General features: G+C 40.1%; 1 protein-coding gene across 2 annotated transcripts in view; it reads left to right on the top strand.

The window, feature by feature from the left end:
* Positions 1–24269, top strand: part of ptprb (protein tyrosine phosphatase receptor type B) — a 96106-nt gene that overhangs the window by 9640 nt on the left and 62197 nt on the right. The window contains exons 3-7 of one of the 2 annotated variants that reach the window (XM_008110945.3): positions 2566–2786; positions 14293–14569; positions 18581–18856; positions 20265–20522; positions 21976–22239. In XM_008110945.3, coding sequence (XP_008109152.2) covers positions 2566–2786; positions 14293–14569; positions 18581–18856; positions 20265–20522; positions 21976–22239 — 1296 coding nt within the window. Of the gene's footprint in view, positions 1–2565; positions 2787–9827; positions 10340–14292; positions 14570–18580; positions 18857–20264; positions 20523–21975; positions 22240–24269 lie in introns of those variants that run through there. The other variant, XM_008110946.3, reaches the window with a different exon arrangement.

Below are 24269 nucleotides of genomic sequence, written 5' to 3'. Positions count from 1 at the left end.
TAAGAGTGGTGTTAAAATGGAAAGTTATGTGGGAGACTACATAAACTAGGAGAAGCTGTATCTGATTACTTTTGTTTGAGTCTACTGGGAAGTGCAAAGTTCCACTACCTCCTCTCTTACAATACTAAAATCACAGTAGAAAAAATATCACTGTGTTTAAGACATAACAGCATACTCTCTAACTGATTAATTTGTCAATCTACTTTTCAACTTCTTTTAAAATATTCTAAGTTCCCACTTGTTTCTTTGTTCTCAGCCATCTTCAGTTGCTAAAAACTGTGTTCAAAGTGCAAAAGTAGTTTGCACTCCATTAATTCAGCAGCAAGGAGAATAGAGGGCCAGAATCAGGCAAAAGCAAACTGCTGCAGGCTTTTGCAACAAGTCTGTTCTTCCTCATAAACAACTTTTACCATCTTGACCACACTCTGATTTTGCTTTGCCACATTGGTCGCTGTCTTCAGCTGTGAAATGTTGGGAAGGGAAATGTAACAGGGCTGCTGTCTTGTCTACAAGCTTCCACAAAATATTGTCAAAGTGAATATTTGCATGCAGAACGCACCAGCTTCAGTCCCTGGCATCTAAATTCAGGACTAGAAAAGACCTTTCTAAAATCCTAGATTGATGTTGCTTGTGAGGACCAATGTGAATTAAAAGGACCAATGAAAGGTTAGCATTCTGTGTTTTGCAGTCATGTAATCATTCATAGAAAATCAAACCAGTCCATACTCCAGGAAATAAAACCTGACTGCTCACTGGAGGAAAGGATATTAGCACTATGATTTCATTTTTGTCTGTCATGGCTGCATCCTATAGTATGCTAGGGTGAGATCTCAGGATGAGAATCCTAAATAGCCCACCCAAGTAAACTCCAAGATTACATAGTAACTGTGACAGTTAAAGTAGAATAATGGTGTTATAGTTATGAAGTGTGAAAGATGGATAGTGTGGAGGCAGGTAGCACACAGTTGCTGTTCCCTCTCCTTCTTATGAATTTCTTTCTGCCTTGTACAGTAATGAAGGTTGTTCTCTGAGATTTAATATTATTCATCCTCTTTTGGAAAAATGTTTTAGGGTGGCTGTATTATCTCACATACTGAATACTGAGAAAACTCAACTCTTCCCCCTTCTGTTGTTGGTAGATTATCACACTACTTTTGGAGAGTTAGTATCCACTTTAAATTCTATGGCTGCCTCCTGTTGAGTCCCAGGGTTTGCAGTTTAGGGAGGGCATTTAAAATTAAAATTATAGACAGAGGTTCTGGGCCTCATGCTGAATTCTGCAGGAGGCAACCACAGGATTTAAAGTGGGGTGTCAACAATTTAAAACAGTGGTTCTCAACCTGTGGGTCCCCAGGTGTTTTGGCTTACAACTCCCAGAAATCCCAACCGGTTTACCAACTGTTAGGATTTCTGGGAGTTAAAGGCCAATCTGGGAACCCATAGGTTGAAAACCTCTGCTTTAAACTGTAGTGTGATCATTTGTCTCAGAGCAGGACAGGCTGTTGCTCTTGTGTTCTCTCCAGGGAGGTCCCTCTTTTAGAGTTATCCTAGCATGATTCTTCCTTGTATCTACTAATTCCCTTCAATGTTATTTGGCACTAGTAATAGAGTTTTTGTTGGTAGATCTGAATCACCAAAGAGTTTGATGCTGAAAAGAAGCTCCACAAACAGAGTTAACACAGACAGTAGCATATCAACATCTGGATGTAAAACTTGCCTTGAATTGTCTTTCCTGTATTAATGTCTGATGGGAGCATCTTGCAGAATATCCTGAAAGTCTATATTTAGCCACTTCTCTGTAATAATGGCATGATCAGATTAAAAGGTAGGTAAAGGTTTTCCCCTGACATTAAGTCCAGTCGTGACCGACTCTGGGGGTTGGTGCTCATCTCCATTTCTAAGCGGAAGAGCCGGCGTTCTCCAAGGCCACGTGGCCGGCATGACTGCATGGAGCGCCGTTACCTTCCCGCCGGAGCGGTACCTATTGATCTACTCACATTTGCATGTTTTCGAACTGCTAGGTTGGCAGGAGCTGGGGCTAACAGCGGGCGCTCATTGCGCTCCCGGGATTTGAACCTGGGACCTTTTGGTCCGCAAGCTCAGCAGCTCAGTGCTTTAACGTACTGTGCCACCAGGGACGCTAATGATCAGATTAGTCATTCCCAATTTCAACAGACCCTTGAATCAATGGAATCTACCTATATACTGAATCATCATTCAACAATTGATTCAATGAGCCTGCTCTAACTGGAATTGATCAGTTGGATTCAAATCTATAATGTGGCTATGTGTGTGTATTTCACTGTACATTCATATGTGAGAGGCTTAATATGTCACAAATTATGTTTGTTTCTAGTTGTTTGCACAAAAAGAAAACATGGATTTCATGCACATAAAATGATGTTTTCCATTTAGCTTCTTTTAGAAATCAATCAAGGGGGAAAGCGCTAATCAGAAATAATTAACCTAAAATTACTCACAATGTAAAGTTCATACAAATATTTGTATGATTGCTTCTAAGTACATTTAGCACTGATTTTATTTATTGTCATTTATTTATTTTAGATTTCCAAGATGCTGAAACATTGCTTCGGAGCACTAGAAATACATCCCCTCCCTTAAAGCCAGTAACACATAATCCACATCATTTCCATGGTAGTAGCAGTACAGTGGCTTTCATCAGTAATGTTACCAAAAGCAACAGTAAAATCATGGATATATTGGAAGTGACAGAAAAACCCTGGATTCCCACAACTACTCATAATTTCTTCAGCACCACAGAACAGGTAAGAACTTAATTCATTGGATCCTATTGCTGCTCATTTGCAGCTATAGAAATGATGGCATCTTTTAATATCAAAATTATACCAAATTGCAGCATAACAAATTGAAGAACGCTTCTGAAATGCTCTTCATTCCAGTTATTACAAGGCAGTGTTAGATTTTCCTTTTTCTCCATAATGTATTTTCCACAATAAGAAAGGCAGAGGAAATGGCAGGAATAACAAGAGAGGGCTACTATAAAGATTCCTATATCTGTCCCAAGACTTTCACAGGTACATTTGGTAATGAAATAGGCATGGTTGCCCAGACCGTTCATAGTTCCTTATTATTTGTCAGCTAACTAGTATTTGTTTGGTGGTATGCCTTGTCATCTTCTAATAAGAAGCACATTTAGTCAAAATACTCTACACAAGCACTCTTAAGTACTGGACTTTCATGAATTAATATGGTAGAGTGTCCATACAGCTTAGCCATCTTTAAGGCTATTTTATGGAAATGGAAACACATACTCATACACTATGCCCCTTGGGGAAGAATATAGATTTCTCATTATCAGGATAAACAGTTTATTAGTTTGTTTATTTACTTACAACATTTATATGATATTTATATTGTGTTTTAACCTATGATGATGTTGGGCTCATCCCCATATAAGTCGCCCAGAGTCCCTTTAGGGAGATGGAGGCAGGATATAAACATGAAGTTGTTGTTGTTGTTGTTGTTGTTGTTGTTGTTGTTGTTGTTATTATTATTATTATTATTATTATTTCACCTTCTCACCCCAAAGGGGACTCAGGGCAGAGCATAATATACATATGGCAAACATTCAATGCCGGAACATAAAATAAACTATAAATATACATAAATACTAAAAACTATTATCTCCACTTTAAAATCAGTTGTTTAAAAACCACCTCAGATCAGCCATACCGAATACGGTCAGCAGGGTTACGTTTCCTATTGTTGCCTTATTGCACTGTCCCAAAGGCTTGTTCCACAGACAAGTTTCTACCATCTTTCTGAAGGACAGGAGGAAGGGGGCTGATCTAATCTCGCCAGAGAAGGAGTTCCATAGCCAAGGGGCAATCGCTGAGAAGGCCCTGTCTCTTGTCCCCGCCAATCGGACTTGACTTCACATCACACATTTTGAATTGTGCTATCATCTCAGCAAACAACATCACTATGTGGCAGCCAAATAGTCTAACAGTTGTAAGAAATTACCCTCTATATGTCATATACATTATTGATAGATATTGCAATCCATTGCAGCATCCATTGGGTATTTTTATGACAGAAATTTATCTGCCAATATAAGAAGTTTATAGATATATTCTAATTCTTCTGATTCTCTTTCTAATGCTCCCTTGTAGCCTTTTTTGGTTTTCTTTTGTTCAGGGAGATGGCAATGTTTTGAAGCATGGCCTAATGTAGAATGCTGAAAGGGCTTGTTGACAGAGGGTGGCTATTTTTACAATAGTGAATGAGCAAGTGAAGTACCTCCAATATTGTGGTCGATGTGATTAGGTCCTGTGATAATATTTTCTAAGTAGATATGTGGTTAGAGCTGTCATCTCCGCTTGTGGCATTGTCATAATAAGTACCATGTTACTTTTCAGCCTTGTGACAAGTAATGTCAGGTGGTTGCTTTGTAACTACAGTAGCAGAAAGTAAAAGGAACAAATTAATTTTAAAAAGTAACCTCAAAGAACTTTGCAACTTCCTAAGTATTGAGATACGAGAAATGAACTGATTTTAATATTTCCTTTACGTTTTTTAATCCCTTGGTTTTGTTCATGTCAAATATTTCATTATTCTTGCTGGAAGGAATATTTGCTGAATTGCAGTACAAACACAATGTGGATTGCCATTCCATCTCCCAACCAAGAAAATATGTGCACTCAAAAGATGCCAGAGCATCCTTTTGTCCAACCAACAATAAAAATTATCATCTCGTCCAACCAATTATAAATATTTCTTTGAAAAGGAACTTCTATTAGAAAGCTGGGCCATGTAAGACTAGGAAATTGAGATCAGCTGTTTGGAAATAGTATTGTATAGCACATTTCTACTTTTCATCTTCTACTGAGGAAGGTATAAGTTTTCTCTTTATGCGCCATATTGTGTGATTGGAATAAAACAGGATATATGAGACAAATGTCTGGCTTGGTTCATAAATGTGATACATATGAACTAATGTCACAACCTACCTTGAGCATTTTTCTTACTGAAATGCAATTTCTATGTGGATTTATAGTGGATCGTGATGATAACTGCACTTTTTCTATCCATGCTTTTGACCATCCATCAAAGTTAGTCATTTGCCCATCTTCATAGACACACAAAGGTATTGTGTTTAATAATTTTGATGGATAAATAATATTGGAAGCTATATTTTGTGGAGTATAATCCATTCATTTCAGATCCATTATGAAAATGTGGATACTAGTATAGCATTTCACTGGAGCCCACAAGGTTACAGCACTCAAATGTAAAAATGTTATGCTCTTACCAACACAAGCAGAAATCCATGACTGGTACTTACTATGTCAGTGGAGTGCTGAATGTTTTCTGGGTTCCAGTCTGAACTTTTAAAGTAATAAATGAAGCTATTTGGAATAAAGGTGTCAGCACTCTGAATAGCTCCTCCAAAGGCCTGAAACAATGTCACCAGCCCAGGGCTATAAAAGTTGCATATGTTACACAAGTTTTTGAACGTATTTATTTATTTATTTGATATTTCAATTTAACATGCCACTAAAATTTAAGAAACTTGTAGCAGAAAACAGCAACACAACTGTAGCATCACTTTCACAATAACAAATTACATTAAACGAAAAAAAAGTTTTTAAAATCAGATTCTCAACAAAATATACAGGTGTGTCTCAATTCAGTCTGAATAACAGGATATCTCTTAAAGGCACCTAAAAATAAAAAATAATTGACGTGTATTATGGGTCTTCAAGTTGTTTTTTACTCATGGCAACCCTAAGGCAAACCTATCCTAGAGATTGATTTGCAAGATTTGTTCTTTTCCTTCTTCTAAGGCTGAGAGAGTATGACTTGCCCAAGGTCAGCAATGGGTTTCCATGGCTGAGCACAGATTTGAACTGTGGTCTCCAGAGTCATATTTCAAGGCTCAAACTGTTACACAGCTATTGATATCTGTCGAATAGTACACGGAGAGTTTCATACGCAAGGATTGCAGCACTGAAATACTGTTCTTAGCAGCCATGAGGCAGTGTTAAGAGTGATTTAACTGAACATGAGAGGAGGTGGTCAGATAGTCTTTTAGGTAACTGGGATTAAATCTAATTTTTAATCACAATTTCAGCAAACCCCATTAAATAAATGGGATTTGCATACATTTTAACTTAACATTTAGCAATTGATTCACTAAGTGTACCCCAGTTGACACCTGCAGTTGGATTTAGGCCCTGCCACAAGTAGTTTTAGCTCTTTATAGAGAAATTACAAAACCCTAAACTTTGTGTTGGCAACCAATGCTGTTTTTCCAGCAAAGGTATTAAACAGTATTGAAAAGAAGTTCAGTTGTGAATAGCTGAGCAGCTCCAAATCTGTACCAAAAGCAGCTTCCATTCCATTTCCAAAGAACCAGGCATTAAGAAAAGTCATGCTCTGTCAGAAGTGTGTTATGTTGGTTATATGAAATCCAAATACTGGCTGCTCAGGAGCAGCAGCAATAGAGAACAATTTGCCATAGGTCCTGTTTGGGGGCTCCCATAGACAAGCTGGCTGGCAACTGAAGGAATCAAAATGCTCCGTTAAATAGTGCTTTAAAAATCCATGGTTATTTTCTCAAAATCTTTATAATAATCACAGTATTCTGTGTATGCCATCAGGATGGCATGCTCATCATATGTTAGATGCAACTAGAGGTTAGCTGCATTAGTAGTATAAAATGTCACAACCAATCATGAAAAATGGGCTTAAAGAACATAGTTATAGAAAGGGATGGAAGGAGGGAAAGATATTGCAATTATTAAAAAAAAAAAAAGAATGGTCTAACTACTGATGTGAAAGTCTATTCCAATGTGGTCAATTCTAGTGTTTCCGACTACATGGGCAAGCATAAACATGTATTGTCTTAGGCTGATACCAAAAACATTAGACTTCAACATATTCATCATCCTCAACCAGCATGTTGTTGCTTAACCCAACAGGTTTCATCCTTCCTCAACACTGTCATAATTCTTCTGCTAATTTTCCAATCTGTTTCCACCTTGTTTCAATATTGATAAATAATTCTAGGTACAAGCATGTCATTTATCTTTGTTTGGTTTTAATTTGTTTGGGTTTTCTTCTCCCTGAATTCATTTTGCTTTTTCTCTTGAATTACTTATATTTCTTAATTGTAATTTTTTTTTAGTGAGTGAGTGGAGATGGTTTGAGAAGTAGATGCTGATGTAGGAATAGTGGGGGAAAGGCGTCAGAATGCCTATTTTTCATGTTACTGTTCCTTCTCCATCTATTAATTTGAAATCTCATCAAACATTAAGTTCTTCTTGGCATAATGCTCTGTATTTTCAGAGTAGAGAGGTTATGTTGGCTGAAATGTGTGAGATTAAAATAATAGCTCTCAAGCCTGCTGATTGCTGATTTACTCTTGCTAAGATAGCAAAGAGGAAATTTGCAGTTCCTGTAAGTGACTTAAAGGTTTGCCTAAGGAAAAAAAAGATTATATCTCTGCTCTGGAGGGGCACTTGAGGTCTTGTTTGCTCAGTCAAGAGTTTGGGACAGTTGCTGAAGTTGCTGTTTTGTCGTTATCCAACTTTCCTGAAGCAAACAGAAGAAACATGTGGCTTCTCTGTTAGCAGCTACTAACTAAAACACTAGAAATTTGGGGACCTATTTCATGGGGTAACAGTGCCCTCGCCTTCCCCTGATGTATCTAACTATTCCTTGAGCCAGAACTGTGGTTTTGTGGAGCACAAGTCACCAAATTTCTAGTATTTTAGGGAGTGAGATGTTGAAAATAGTTCACACTTGGAACTCGTGCATTCAGTGTTTGCATGTGCTTTGTACCTTTGCTGTATTCTTTTTCTTTGGATAACTAAACTGTACAGTGGGCTCATCATCTGCTGGGGTTTGGTCTTAGGACCTTTCCTCAATGGAGATCAAAATCTGTGGAGAATCAAGTCCCATGATCTACAATGGTGATGTAAAGGGGTACCCCTTAGATAAAATGGCAATTTCAATGTTTGCTTTCAGGATTTTTGGAGGGAAGGACATTTTCAAGTTGTGGATGGTAGATTCTGTGGATGGCAGAGTCTGTGGATATGGAGGGATGACTGTATTTCTAAATACTATTCTGAAATTTTAAGTTATTTCACTGCTAAACTTTTGGAAACTGAAGAAAAATTCCATTGGGGGAAAGTCAGAATTTTATTTTGGTGGGATCATGCTTTCAGCATCCTCCCCCAATGACACTCCTAACCTCACTTCAAGTATTGTGATTTCATCTGGTGAAAGGCAACAGTAACTAGGAAACAATATAGGTTGAGCATCTCTTATCCAGAATTCCAAAATCTGAAATATTCCAAAATTGTCAAATGGTGGCTGACTTCTTTGCTTTGTGATGGCTTGGCCAAAAGTGCTGGTGCTGGTTACTGAACTGACACTTGCAATGTCATAAAGTTACCGTAATTCCCGAATGGTGCATCTAGTGGTTCTCACTCTTCTTAACGCTACGACTCCTTAATACAGTTCCTCATGTTGTGGTGACCTCCAACCATAAAATTATTTTCATTGTTACTTCATAACTGTAATTTTGCTACTGTTATGAATTGTAATGTAAATATCTGATATGTAGGATGCAATTTCATTTACTGGGCCAAATTTGGCACAAATATCCGATACACCCAAATTTGAATTCTGGTGGGGTTGAGGGGGAATGATTTTGTCATTTGGGAGTTGTAGTTGCAGGGATTTATAGTTCACTTACAATCAAAGAGCATTCTGAACTCCACCAACATTGGAACTGAACTAAACTTGACAAACAAAACTCCCATGAGCAACAGAAATACTGGAAGGATTTGGTGGGCACTGACTTTGAGTTTTGGAGTTGTAGTTCACCTACATCCAGAGAGCACTGTGGACTCAAACAATGATGGATCTGGACCAAACTTGGCATGATTACTCAATATGCCCAAATTTGAACACTGGTGGAGTTTGGAGAAAACAGACCTTGACATATCGGAGTTGAAGCTGCTGGGATTTATAGTTCACCTAGAATCAAAGAGCCCTTAAACCCCACTGATATAATTGAGCCACACTTCCTTCACAGAACCCCCATGACCAACAGAAAATACTGTAGAGATTCGGGAGGAATTGACAGTGATTTAGGGGAGATGTAGTTTACATACATCCGGAGAGCACTGTGAACCCAAACAACAATGGATCTGGACCAATGTATTGTCGAAGGCTTTCATGGCCGGGATCACAGGGTTGTTGTATGTTTTCCGGGCTGTATGGTCATGTTCTAGAAGTATTCTCTCCTGACGTTTTGTCCACATCTATGGCAGGCATCCTCAGAGGTTGCGAGATATGGAGAAACTCAGCAAGGAAGGTTTATATATATCTGGACCACATTTGATCTGGACCAAATTTGGCACAAATATCTGATACACCAAAATTTGAATACTCTCGTGTACTTTATATGCCATGTTTTTATATGTTTATATGTTTTAAATACATTTTGCTGTTGTATTCTATGTTGCATTTTTGAGCTTGGTCCCCATGTGAGACGGCCCAAGTCCCTCTGGGGAGATGAGGAAGGATATAAGAATAAAGTTGTTATTATTATTTATAACCAAACAACAACCTCTAAGACCCCATAGCTTTGTTGAAGGTTCATTGGGTAATTCGACAGGCGTGGATGGAAAGAGTGGAGGGAGGAGAAAGGCCTGAAGGAGAGGGTCGTCTCCTGGTCCTTCTCCTGTCGAAAAATAGCCCTGGGAAAGAAATCCCAGACGAAGAGGGAGGGAGGGAGGGAGGGAAGGAAGGAAGGAAGAAAGGAGGAAGGAAGGAAGCGGGCTGGGTTGCGGGGACGGAGGGAAAGCCCCAAGGCCATTGTGCGAGAAAGGGAAAGCCCTGGGCTGGGAGAGCTTCTCCTCCTCCTCCTCCTCCTCCTCCTCCTCCTCCTCAGGCGTCCAGAGAACTCCTGGAGAGTTGTCCATTCCAGGGCGCCCGAGGGAAGGACCAGAAAGGGCAGGCGCTGTCTTGGGAGAGCTTCGCATACAGCAACCTTCCCGAGGGGCTCTCCAGGGTTGGCAACCTCGGGGCGCTTGGCCAGCATGGCCACTTGGGGAGGGCGGCGGGCAACTTGCGCCTCTCGCCGCCCCTCACCGCTGCGCCCAGCCCGAGCCGGGAGTCGCCCTGCGCGGAGGAAACCTCTCCAAGGGGGCTCTTAAGTAGCCAGCGGGCGGCAGCCCAAGGCGCGTCCTCCTCGCCCTGCGAAGGAAGCCCGCGGATGGCGAGGCGGAGAGGCGGCGCAGGGCTCTCCTCCTGGTGGATCCTGGCGCTGGCCCTGCTCAAGGTGGGTGAGAAGCAGGAGGCAGGAGCGGGCCAAGGGCGTCTCTCAGGCACTGCCTTCTGCTCCGCGCTTTGCTCTCGCCTTCTCCTCGCCCCCGCCTCTCACTTTTCCCCTTTCTCGCCTGCCAGAGCTTTGCTCTCAGCATCGCGGAATCTGGTCCAAGCAGGGAAGGGGACACTAGAGACTAGGCGCGGGCAAACCTCGGCCCTCCGGCTGTTTTGGACTTCAACTCCCACCATTCCTAATAGCCTCTGGAAACTTTTCCTTCTGACAAACTACTTAGTCCTTTTACCGAATTGAAAACCTTTTGTTTCCTCTTCCATTTAGTTAACTATTGTCCTTAAGACCCTCAGGATCCCCGGTGGAGAAGTGCGTTAAAGCACTGAGCTGGAGACCGAAAGGTCCCAGGTTCAATCCCCGGGAGCGGCGTGAGCGGCCGCTGTTAGCTCCAGCTCCTGTCAACCTAGCAGTTCAAAAACATGCCAATGTGAGTAGATCAATAGGTACCGCTCCGGCGGGAAGGTAACGGCGCTCCATGCAGTCATGCCGGCCACATGACCTTGGAGGTGTCTATGGACAACGCCGGCTCTTCAGCTTAGAAATGGAGATGAGCACCAACCCCCAGAGTCAGACATGACTGGACTTAACGTCAGGGGAAAACCTTTACCTAACCTTTAAGACCCTCACTTGTGCCATTTCCTTTCCACTTAATCTAAGAACAATTCCATCTTCCCTGGGTCACAGTGAGTTTTCCAGGCTGTATGGCCATGTTCCAGAAGCATTCTCTCCTGAAGTTTCGCCCATGTCTATGGCAGGCATCCTCAGAAGTTATGAGGCATATAGGAAACTAGTCAAGTGGGGTATATATGTGTGTGTGTGTGTGTGTGTGTGAAAGGTCCAGGGTGGGAGAGAGAACCCTCCTCTGCTGGAGAAAAGTGTGAATGCTGCAATGAATCACCTTGATTGGCATTTAATGGCCTTGCAGCTTCAAGGCCTGCCTGAGGGAATCTTTTGTTGGGTGGTGTTAGCTGGCTCTGATTGTTTCATGTCTGGAATTCCCATTTTTAGAGTGTTGTTCTTTATTTCTTTTCCTGATTTTAGAGTTCTTTAACACTGGCAACCAGATTTTGTTCATTTTCATGGTTTCCTCCTTTCTGTTGAAATTGTCCATACGCTTGTGGATTTCAATGGCTTCTCTGTGTTGTCTGACACAGTGGTTATTAGACTGGTCCAGCATTTCTGTGTTCTCAAATAATATGCTGTGCCCAGGTTGGTTCATCAAATGCTCTGCTATGGCTGACTTCTCTGGTTGAGTTAGTGCCTTTCATGTTCCTTGAATCATGTTTGGGCAGTGCTGCATTTGGTAGTCCCTATGTAGACTTGTCCACAGCTGCATGGTATATGGTAGAGAGTAAAGCCACGAGTAAAGACAAAGATCCACCCAGGGAAAAGCATTCTTACCATACATCAAGGGAATCACTTACTGCATAGGGAAACTGATGAAGAAACACAACCTACAAACTATTTACAGACCGTGTTGTCGAAGGCTTTCATGGCCAGAATCACAGGGTTGTTGTATGTCTTTCGGGCTGTGTGGCCATGTTCCAAAAGCATTCTCTCCTGACATTTCGCCCACATCTATGGCAGGCATCCTCAGAGGTTGTGAGGTATGGATAAACTAAGTCAGGAAAGGAAAGAATATATATCTGTGTAGAGTCCAAGGTGTGGCAAGAGTTCTTTGTCACTGGGAGCCAGCATTAATGTTTCAGTTAATCACCCTAATTGGCACTGGAAATGTTTTGTCCCTTGCCTGGGGGCATCCTTTGTTCAGTCAAGTCCTCATTGTGTTGGTTCCCATCTACTGTTTTGATTTTGGAGTTTTGTAATACTGGTAGCCAGATTTTGTTCATTTTCATGGTTTCTTCCTTTCTGTTGAAGTTGTCCACATGCTTGTGGATTTCAATGGCTTCTCTGTGTAGTCTGACATGATAGTTGTTAGAATGGTCCAGCATTTTTGTGTTCTCAAATAGTATTCTGTGTCCAGGCTGGTTCATCAAATGCTCTGCTATGGCTGATTTCTCTGGTTGAATTAGTCTGCAGTGCCTTTCATGTTCTTTGACTCTTGTTTGGGCACTGCGTTTGGTGGTCCCTATGTAGACCACCAAACGCAGCGCCCAAACAAGAGTCAAAGAACATGAAAGGCACTGCAGACTAATTCAACCAGAGAAATCAGCCATAGCAGAGCATTTGATGAACCAGCCTGGACACAGAATACTATTTGAGAACACAAAAATGCTGGACCATTCTAACAACTATCATGTCAGACTACACAGAGAAGCCATTGAAATCCACAAGCATGTGGACAACTTCAACAGAAAGGAAGAAACCATGAAAATGAACAAAATCTGGCTACCAGTATTACAAAATTCCAAAATCAAAACAGTAGATGGGAACCAACACAATGAGGACTTGACTGAACAAAGGATGCCCCCAGGCAAGGGACAAAACATTTCCAGTGCCAATTAGGGTGATTAACTGAAACATTAATGCTGGCTCCCAGTGACAAAGAACTCTTGCCACACCTTGGACTCTACACAGATATATATTCTTTCCTTTCCTGACTTAGTTTATCCATACCTCACAACCTCTGAGGATGCCTGCCATAGATGTGGGCGAAACGTCAGGAGAGAATGCTTCTGGAACATGGCCACACAGCCCGAAAGACATACAACAACCCTATTTACAGACCCACTAAGAAAATACAACAAATGCTACATTCAGCAAAGGACAAGAAGGATCATCTCACCTCTGCAGGAGTCTACCATATACCATTGAGCATCTCATTAATTCTCAACCAATTCAACATACTCCAAAAATGAAGTTTATGGAGTATAACAACTACTTTCAAAATAGGGACCGCATAATTAAACAGGAAATCACACTTTCAAATCAGGAACAGAATTTTGTTTCACATTTTGTTACATAGTGTTATTCCTTCTCATTTTATTACTTCCATTCAGGGCACAACTACACTGTAGAATAAATGCAGCTTGACATCACATTCACTGCCATGGTTCAGTGCTATAGAATCTGTGGAGTTCTTTAGTGAGGAACCAGCACTCTTTGTGGAACAATGATAATAACATTTATTTGTTACCTGCCTTTCCTAATAGCTCAAGGTGGGGTACAAAACAAGTCAAAACACATTATGTCTACAGTGTGAATGCATCCTGAATGGGGAGGAATATTTCCTCTTCCATCCTCGGAAACTTAGGAGTTGTAGCAGAGGAGGCTCGGCAAGACCTTGAAGAACCACAGCTCCCATGATTCCACAGTGTTGAGCTATCACAGTTAAAGTGGTGTCAAAGTGGATTCATTCTGTAATGGAGATGAACTAGTCTGGTCCAAGGATGGAAGGTGAATTTGTCCTCCACATTCAGGGTACATGATTAACTTAGCTTGCTATCACTTTTACTATCATGGTTCAATACTGTAAGATCCTGAGATTTATCATTTGACCAGGTCTTTTTACTTCTCTACCAAAGAGTACTGGTGTCTCACCAAGCTACAGATCAAAGGATTTCATAGCACCAAGCCGTGGCAGTTAAGTGTTGCCAAGCTGAATTAGTTCTACAATGTAAATGCAGTTCAGATCACTTCATCGCTTGGTCTATGATATTAAAATCATGGTTCATATCTCCTCACCACTACTACTAAGTGGGAGCTATTGTGTCTACAATTGTTGCAGTTTATTTAATGCAGAGTACAATACAGGTGGGTTTTAGTATACAGGTATATGGCATGGCTATAAGAAGGTGATTTGCACCTAGTCTCATGGAACTGCTCCATATCATTGTGGTTTATGATATAAATACAAAGTGTGTCATAATGTGATCTTAGTTTCTGTGAAGAGTGAAATCCTCCAACTTCATCTGCTCTTTCTGGTCCTTCCCCAGGGTGGTCTAGCAGTTCCCTTGAAATGCACCATCAACCAGACAGAGTGGAAAGTCTCCAGCCGGTCTGTCAATCTCAGATGGAACAGTCTTGGAAGTCACTGTAACTTCAGTGTCACCTGCAGCTCCAAAAATGCCTTATACAGGATTTGCCAGCCCATCCAAAGGGCCAATAGTTCTTATGAGTGTGACTACAAAGGCTTGGAAGCTGGGACTTTGTACCATCTCAGGATTGTCTCTCTGTCTGATGGAGAAACCAGCAACATCACCTTGCAAACAGGTACAGCGGACAGGTACAGGTGTGATGTCCACCATGTCATCATGTTGTCCCTGTGATGGTCACCCTGCATTTTTGATGATATAGAATGAAAATAAATTCAGGTTGAAAAGGCCTTGCAACAGTCATTTCTGATGTATGGTGACCTGAAGGCAATTCTCTCATGGGATTTCTTTGACAAGATTTATTCATTTGGGGGGGGGGGTGCTTTTCTCTTCCTTTGAGGTTTAGAGAATGAGACTTGACTGGGTTTCTATGGCTAAGAAGGAATTTAAACCCTGGTCTCCAGAGTAAATTCCATTGGACACAGTGGGACTTACTCCTGAATAAATATTCATAGGATTGCACAGTTAGTCATTCTTTTTTGTACCTATTTAGAGTTCTCAAAGCAATTATTTTGTAAGATTGAAATATTGAAATAGGAACTTTAGTTTCTCACAACATTTGATTAATGTGTTGTCAAAGGCTTCCATGGCTGTAATCACTGGGTTTCTGTGAGTTTTCCGGGCTGTATGGCCATGTTCCAGAAGCATTCTCTCCTGTCGTTTCGTCCACATCTATGGCAGACATCCTCAGAGGTTGTGAGGTGTGTTGGAAACTAGGCAAGTGAGATTTATATATCTGCGGAATGTTTAGAGTAGGAGAAAGACCTCTTATCTGCCTGAGGCAAGTGTGAATGTTGCAATTTGGCCACCTTGATTAGCATAGAATGGCCTTTCAGCTTCAAAGTCTGGCTGCTTCCTGAAGCTGAAAGGCCATTCAATACTACTCAAGGTGACCAATTTGCAACATTTACACTTGCCTCAAGCAGACAAGAGGTCTTTCTGCACCCTAGACATTCCACAGATAATATGAATCTCACTTGCCTAGTTTCCAACACGCCTCACAACCTCTGAGGATGCCTGTCATAGATGTGGGCAAAACGTCAGGAGAGAATACTTCTGGAACATGGCCATACAGCCCGGAAAACTCACAGCAACCCAAAATTTGATTGCTCCATAATCCTTCTGGACTATTATGTCAAAAAGAGATTTTCTTATCTATACATAAAACAGAGGCTCACAAACACATATTCAACGGAAACCATGATTGCACTGGTTTGTAATAGAGACTAATTGTTTAAAATAAACATTTAAAATAGTGATAAGTTGCCATTTTTATTTTCAATACCTTGTTAAAGTAGAAATTAATAACACACAGTGGCCTGAATTCAATTCCTAGTCTTAGAGTAGACCTATTAAAAATGATTTCGAAAAATGTTAACTTACCTTTCAATCATTGAACCAATAGGTCTGATCTAACAGGGAGCAGCAGCTGGATTTAGGCTAGTATTGCTTTCCAAAAGAAATGGAATGTTATTTCAGAAGTAGTTTTGTTGAATGCAACACAACTCAAAATATTCAAAAGAATTGTATTTTAATTGGCCAACTGAAATACACAAACTACATCATGAAAGCTTTCAAATCTTGTCTGTTGTGGGCTTTGTAGTTTTGGTTAGATATGATTATGGCTTTGAGGATGATGTTTATTTTATGGTATGTTATGTTTTTGTGGTATATTATGTTTTTTATGGTATGTTATGTTTTTGCTTTGAGTCCCAATCTGGGAGAAAAGCAGGATATATATATATATATATATATATATATATATATATATATGAATAATGTCTTTGAGAAACTGCAAGTTGCTTCTGGCATGAGATAATTGGCTGTCTGCAAGGACATTGCTCAGGGGATGCCCAGCTATTTGATGTTTTACCATCCTGTGGGAGGCTTCTCTTATGTCCCTGTGCAGGGAGCTAGAGCTGACAAATGGGAGCTCACCCTACTCCCCAAATTCGAACCACCAGCCTTACATTCAACAGTCCTGCCGGCACAAGGGTTTAACCCATTGTACCACCAGGGGCTCAATAATAATAATACATTATTATTATTATTATTATTATTATTATTATTATTATTATTATTATTATTATTATTTCTGTATACAATAACATATTCTACAATAATGACATTTTAGTTTGCTTTTTTAAGAAGGTGAAGCAAATAATCAGTAAAATTCTACAGAATTGTTTATACTCTTATTTATTGTAGGAATGTTGTGTATCAAATACAGATTTAGTCCTGTACATCAACTCTATTCAAATCTGTGCTCCATGGACCAGTACCAGCCTACAAACTATTCACTGCTGGCTCTTAAGGAGTTTCTAACCAATGGACACAAATATAATATTTATTTATTTACTTGATTTTTATCCTACCTTTCTCTTTATTTGGGGACTCAAAATGACAATACGAATCTCTAATGCTTATGGTGCGGGATTTGCCAGTCCTCTATGTCAGATAATTTGAAAGTGCATTATATGGTCAGTGTAGACTCATATAATGCAATTTAACTGCATTGAACTTGATTATATGAATTTACACTAACCATATAATGCAGTTTCAGACTGCATTATGGGACAGTGTAGATGGGAGCCATAGTTTATGAAGCTCTATTTCAGAATGTTTCCTGGGAATGAAGCTTCAGTTTCAAATAATCACGTTGAAGTAAATCTGAAGAGAGAATAAGACATTTTTTTAGTAAATCTGCATAGGTTATATTCTGTGGCTCATTGAATTAAATGGGACCATCTCTGAATTAATTGTAATCCAAGTCTGTTTCTTTGAATATATGTAACTCTAGCAGTATAGCTAACTATAGAGAGACGTGCTAACAGACATCCCAACCCTAATAAAAGCAATAGCTTTTGGCTGCAGTCAGTTAATTATTTGGAAAATTGAAGATGAAAGAATGACTTCTTATACAGAATCTCCTTCAAATATGTTGCCAGGAGGCAGCAAAGAGATTAAACAATAACCGATCATGAAAGTTTGCCTTTTTATTTGAAATCTTTGCAAAAGGCACACATTTCTGACCAGTGTTCACCCAGTGTCTACAATAAAAGTACTTATAAAAATATCTTCATAGAAATATTGTATTTTTACGATATGTCAGTAGTTGGACAGTCGCCAGTAAGAACTTGGTAACAATGTAAATGGTTTTTTAAGTGTTTGTTTCCAGCCTGGGCTTTTCAGGCCAGGCACTTCCCAAACGCATTGTTCCTTTGTTCTAACGGATGTACAGAGGACTGGGTGTTTTGTATTCTGGGCTAGATAGATTAGATAAAGTCTGAATTTCTGAACTTCACCTTCTAGGCACGCAACCTTTTAATTTTCTCTAGGAGCAGTGCCTCCCTCTCTAGGTCTTTCTTCATTTGTTCTAGGACTCTTTGCTTTCCCCCACCCGCCCAACATTGTTGGACTGCAGCTCCCATCGGGTCTAGTGAACATGGCCAATGTAGAGAGCTGAGAACCAATGGTGAAAATACAATCCAATAACATCTAGACAGACACACATTTCCCATCCTTGGTCCATTTGCTTATTTTAGAGAGTGTCTGAGATACTCTTAAGCAGAAAACAGTTAAATGTATTGATGAGTAGAGGGTTAATTCTATTTTCTGTTGTCTGGTGGCTTCATTTTCAGTGTCACTGTGAACCAATTCCAACTTTTTACCAGAATTTAAAAAGAGTCGTGCAAGGTGCTGAACCCTATCATCCAAATAGCTTTGTACTGATCCATTAAAATTCAAATTAAATCCTGAAATTGATTCACCATTCCATTGACAACCTGACACCTAACACCTGCTGTTGCTTCTGCTAAACTTAATATCAAAGAGGAGAAGTATTTTTAATTGACTGGTTTACAGCCTTCTCTATCTAAAAGGTTCAGGGCAGGTAAGAAACTATTTAAAACATAGCAACACTTTTTCCATAGTAATCCAGCTCACTTATGTTCTTTACATGATATGTGGTTGATGTCGGCTTTTCATGATATACGGTTGACATCTTCCCAGTGGCTGCTGTTGAGAAAGTCTAAGCCCTTTATTGCCTTTTAGAAAAATATTGTCTATTGACACAAATGATTATTTTTTCCATTTCTCTCCGTCTTCCATCAAACTCTATGGAACACAGATCCCTTGCCACCTGAAAGATTTGAAATTAGGAGGGAACAAATTACACCCACAACCTTGCAAGTCTGGTGGAGCCCATCCTTAGGGAAAGTAGACCGATATGAGCTACAGTTGCTTGAAAATGATAAGACAGAAGAGGAGATCCATGCTCCTGGAGCCAGCTCAAGACATGACCAGATATTTACTAACCTCATCCCTGGCAGCAAATATATTGTGTTAATCAGGGCAGTTGCTGGCAATAAAAAAAGCCCTGCAGTTAATATCAGTGTTTCTACTGGTAAGTTTTCTTGGTTGGACTAATTCTACAAAGTATATTTCACTTGTGTTTCTAAGTTTCCCTTAAAAAAGGAATGATGAAACAAAACTAGAATTGTCTAATCATAAAAGAAATGTCATCGGTCTTGCTTAAGAGTTGGTATTGTAAGAGGACTACTTATATAGCAGAGTTTATCAGTGTGGGACATGCAAGAAGTATGTCATGGAAAGGATAAGGAATGAGCTAGAGAGGGCTTTCTCAAGATAGATCTACACAATCATATAATCCAATTTCAGAATGCGGATTAATAGCATTAATTTGGATTATATGAGTCTACACTGCCATATAATCCATTCTAAATGCACTTAATCTGCATTCTGAAACTGAATTATATGGCAGTGTAGCTCCAGCCTCAGCAGTCTGTTCCATGCTCTGGAACTCTCACCTGAGAGAGTCTAGGCATGCATCTACATCAGGCATGGGCAAACTTTGGCCATCCAGGTGTTTTGGACTTCAACTCCCACAATTCCTATCAGCCAGTAGGCTGTTGGGAATTGTGGGAGTTGAAATCCAAAACACCTGGGTGAGGGGCAAAGTTTTCCCATGCATGATTTACACTGTAAAATTAATGCAGATAGACATCATTTTAACTGCCATGGCTCAATGCTATGGAATCTTGGAGTTGTAGTTTGGTGAGGCTGCTATTCCGATGTTTCCACAGCTCTGAGCCATGGCAGTTAAAATGATGTCAAATTGTATTAATTATATAGTGTATATGAACCCTAAGTTGACTACCTCTTTATCTTTGCAACATCTTTTTATTCAGACAAGCCTCACTTGCTGAAATGGGGGCTTTTAATCAAATGCGTTCTTTGTTTTTCTTATTTTTTTAAATTGTGGTGTACATTTAAAAAAAAACATTCTCCTCATTTTATGTGTCAATGATATGAGTTAATGGCTTTTGATCCCATTTATAGGAGAAAAGTAGAATGAAAATAGCATTAAAAAAAGTTAGAGGAATCCTGTTGCTTGGTCTTTTTGTACAGTCACAAACTTGTCCAAATGCATATTGATGGAAAAGACAATAATAACACAAAATGAGAGTGACCCAAGTAGATCCTGCCAGGTTGTCCAGAATGGTCTGCATATTGTCTGTATAGTTTTGATTTCCCAAGTATGAAAATGCACGAAGGAGAGCTCAAGCCTTGTAATGGAGGAAGGGAAAGAAGGTTCTTAGGAACCAGCCGGACATTGTGTGTTGTCTGATGGGATTAGAAAGAGGTAAAAAAAATGAGCAAAAATCATTTTATGCAATTGTGAGTGAAGCAGTTATGGGTTTTTGCTCTGTGTTATTGTAATTTTTTATTTCCTTTTAACAACATTGCAAAGGTCATACATGAGCCTTATTCTCCCCTGTTTTCTTTAACAGCACCTTCTCCAGTGGACAATATTGAGGTCTTAGCCAAGATGGACTCAATCAATGTTTCTTGGACATCTGGTCCTGGGAATGTAGACCAATACAGACTGGTTTTACTGGATAAAGGTGTCTCAGTTCAGGAAACAGATCTAGCAAAGCACTTTTTATCATACAGTTTTTCAGGACTAACACCGGGTTGTCTCTATAATCTCACTATCATTGCCAAGGCCAAAGGACTGGAAAACTACAAGTTTAGACTAATTAGGACTGGTAAGATTTACTGATTTTTCTTTAAATATAAAAAAGTTGTAATAAGGAAAAGTCTTGTGGCATTTTAAAGAAGTGTTTTCATGAGCTACAGCTGATTTCATCACATTCATAAAGTATTATCCAGGTAAGGAATGTGAGGTCAGAGTGAAATTAAATGCCATCATTAATACTGCATTGACAAATATATTGCTGATAACACAAAGGCCATGATGCTATTGAGCAGTTAAAATGGTTTACCTAATGTCATTGTGGTTGTATCAATTTGTGAATGGCCCACCTATGGGAGGCAGAATCAACATTTCAGCTTCAGCTTTAGATTTAGCCACATCACAGCCACAGCTATTCCAAGCTTAAACCATAGGTAAGTTTATATAACTTGGAGATAATTTTATGGAATTTCCTTTGTGGAAGAGATCCAGTAGTACATGAAAAAAAACTTCTGGCATAGTAATAGGGATGGCAAGAATATTCGAAATATGGTCAAAAACCTTTTTTGTTTTGTTTTGGGAAACCCTGGTAAGCCAAATGCTGGACTGATGAGAATCTTCACAGTTAGGACTTACCGTACATAAAAGTTTCACATGGTATTTTCATGCTGAAATCAACACTGTATGCAGGAAGCAGCACTTTTTGTATGGAAAATAGTATTTCTACACAACACCCATAGGTTAATTTTGTGCAGCATAAGTCTCCAACTATAGCCTTCTTTGTGCAGGATAGAAAATTTCTATGTAGAAAATGCTGTTTTCTGGGTTTGTTTTTTTTAAAAAAAAAAACACACACACATTGAAATTTTGCACACAACAAACGTTGAGTACTTTTTGATAACTTTCTCACAGTGGGAAGACAATTTCTAAAATTATTTGTTGCTTTTTTCATGAATAAAATTTGTGAGTAACTGCATCCTGACATAGCAATATGAGATAACTAGTCTTTGCTGTTACAATGAATATTTGTTTTATTACTTCACTCTAGTGATCTAATGAAGTAAGCTAAGTATGCTCTATGCACCTTGTCCTTGGCAGTTTGATAGGTCGTAACCACCTTTTTGCTTTTCAGTTTTGCTACAGTAGCAGTTTTCCATCTCCTCCCCCTCAAATTATCCTAGCCACTGAGAAGAACATACAAAAGATGTCCTGGTATTGCTTGGCCATCGGATTTAGTTATTTGCTAAAGAATAAATTGAATCTGTATAAAACAGTGCTTTCTATACAGGCCACATTAGCAATCTTAGCTAGTCAGGGATTGCAAAATGAACATTTTCTACAAGAATTTTAGGATTGTCTCTAAGTGTTCAAACTGGGAGTGCTGTCAAATACTTTTATATTCTGCCCTACATTTATTATGGTTTTAAGTGCTGATAGCAAATATTGGCCATAGTTTGAAGAATATTAAATATGGTTCTGATATATAGCTATTTAACTGAGATATTTCTGGTTCTCTCTTTCAATAGCACCAGCCAAAGTCTTGGATTTGAAGGTAGCTAACGACGGCAGCTTGGATACATTGAAAGTGTCATGGAAGAGACCTCTGGGTAACCTTGATTTATACAATATCACCTTGTTTCATCTTGGATCCATTAAGGAAAGAAAAACTGCTCAGCCACAAGTCACTGAGATATATTTTGACAAGCTCATTTCAGGATGCCTTTATCAGGTTGATGTCAGCACAGTCAGTGGTGACTTGTCAACTGAAATGACAGCATATGGAAGGACAGGTACTGTATGTTTCTAGCTTTTATAGGCACTTACTCAAAACTATTTTGACTTTTTGTGTTACTGGCTTTCTAAGCACAAAACACCATAGGTAGATTCCATGTTTGGTCATACCTAGTAAGATTAATGGTATTAGCAGATCTACTGAGTATAGGTCCAAGGCTATGAGAAAAGACAGCCTTTGATGTTCAGCACAATATTTAAGAGTTGTCACCTGCTGTAACCTTTAGTGACCATGTAGACTTGTGATGATTTTATATAAGATGACCTCTATTTGCTACATAATTGAAATATGGTTGGGACATTAAGAGGAAAGCATTGTTTGTGGATGGGGCTTTAAGATTTTCTACAACCATTGTTACAAATGTTCCTACCTATGGGCACTCTTCATCAAGCCAAGATCACTTGCAGTTTTAATTCCAGTGAGAGGGAAAATATTAAAAACTCACAAAGAGCATTTACACATAATGGGGGTATAGAGGAAGTATTCGCTAATACAGTCTACCTGGTATCTCTCCCTTAGAAGTATCCCTCACCGTTTACATTAGGAAGGAAATAGTACAGTATGGCTTCCATATCTGTGGGCAATATGTTCCTGAATTTGTCGTGGAAGCAGGAAACTGTAGATAATTGCGAACCCTATTGGAAGTTATCACAAAGTCAACCTGGAGGACCTAAAAAATTCTTAGACAAGTATCATTTCTAGGAAGTTGCTATATAATAATAATAATAATAATAATAATAACTTTATTTTTATACCCCGCCCCATCTCTCCGAAGGGACTCGGGGCGGCTTACATGGGGCCAGGCCCGATAAAACAAACAAATAACAGTAACAAAGCAATAAAACAATTATCCCAGTAAAAAACATCAACATCAATAAAAACAATCATTAAAATCAACAAGCAGGATACAGTGTTAAAAACAGGAGACTAATTCGTAGATCCCAGGCGAAATGCAGAGTGTTACGAAATGAGAAAGGAAATCTTAAGTTGAATGGACAATAAAGTGTGGTATAAAATGGCAAGACAACAACAATGGGACTATTATGGAATGGACAGATAGATCAATCCAACAACAACTAAACATCCAAGGCCTTTTGGAACAGCCAGGTTTTTAAGCTCTTCTGGAAGGAGAGGAGGGTAGGGGCCTGCCTGATCTCTCTAGGAAGAGAGTTCCAAAGCCGAGGGGCCACGACGGAGAAGGCCCTCTCTCTCGTCCCCACCAACCGCGACTGTGAGGGTGGTGGGAGCGAGAGAAGGGCCTCTCCCGACGAGCGAAGAGAACGTGTGGGTTCATAGAGGGAGATGCGGTCTCTAAGGTAGGTGGGTCCCAAACCGTTTAGGGCTTTGTAGGTGATAACCTGCACCTTGAATTGGGCCCGGAAAGTAAATGGCAGCCAGTGGAGCTCCTTAAACAGAGGCGTTGAACGCGCCCTGTAATTCGCTCCAGTTAGAAGCCTGGCTGCCGAATGCTGTACTAGTTGTAATTTCCGAGCCGTCTTCAAAGGCAACCCCACATAGAGCGCATTGCAATAGTCCAGTCTAGAGGTAACTAAGGCATGGACCACCCTGGTCAGATCAGACTTCTTGAGGTACGGTCGCAGCTGGCGCACAAGTTTTAGTTGTGCAAAGGCCCTCCCGGCCACGGCCGACACCTGAGCCTCAAGCGTCAGCCCCGAATCCAGGAGGACCCCCAGACTGCGGACCTGCGCCTTCAGGGGGAGTGCGACCCCGTCAAGCACAGGTTGCCACCCAATACCCTGATCAGACGTACGACTGACCTGGAGAACCTCTGTCTTGTCGGGATTAAGTCTCAGTTTGTTCACCCTCATCCAGGCCAACACAGCGGCCAGACACTGGTCCAGAATCCGAGGGGCTTCCTTGGATTTAGGTGGAAAAGAGTAGTAGAGTTGGGTGTCATCCGCGTAGAGATGGCACCGTACTCCAAAACTCCGGATGACCTCTCCCAGCGGTTTCATGTAGATGTTAAAAAGCATGGGGGACAAAATAGAACCTTGCGGGACCCCACAG

Source organism: Anolis carolinensis, chromosome 5 (genome assembly GCF_035594765.1).
Source record: "Anolis carolinensis isolate JA03-04 chromosome 5, rAnoCar3.1.pri, whole genome shotgun sequence".
Classification (NCBI taxonomy): Eukaryota; Metazoa; Chordata; class Lepidosauria; order Squamata; family Dactyloidae; genus Anolis; species Anolis carolinensis.
Note: the sequence above shows the minus strand (reverse complement) of the source record. Positions and strands in the feature narration are given on the sequence as shown.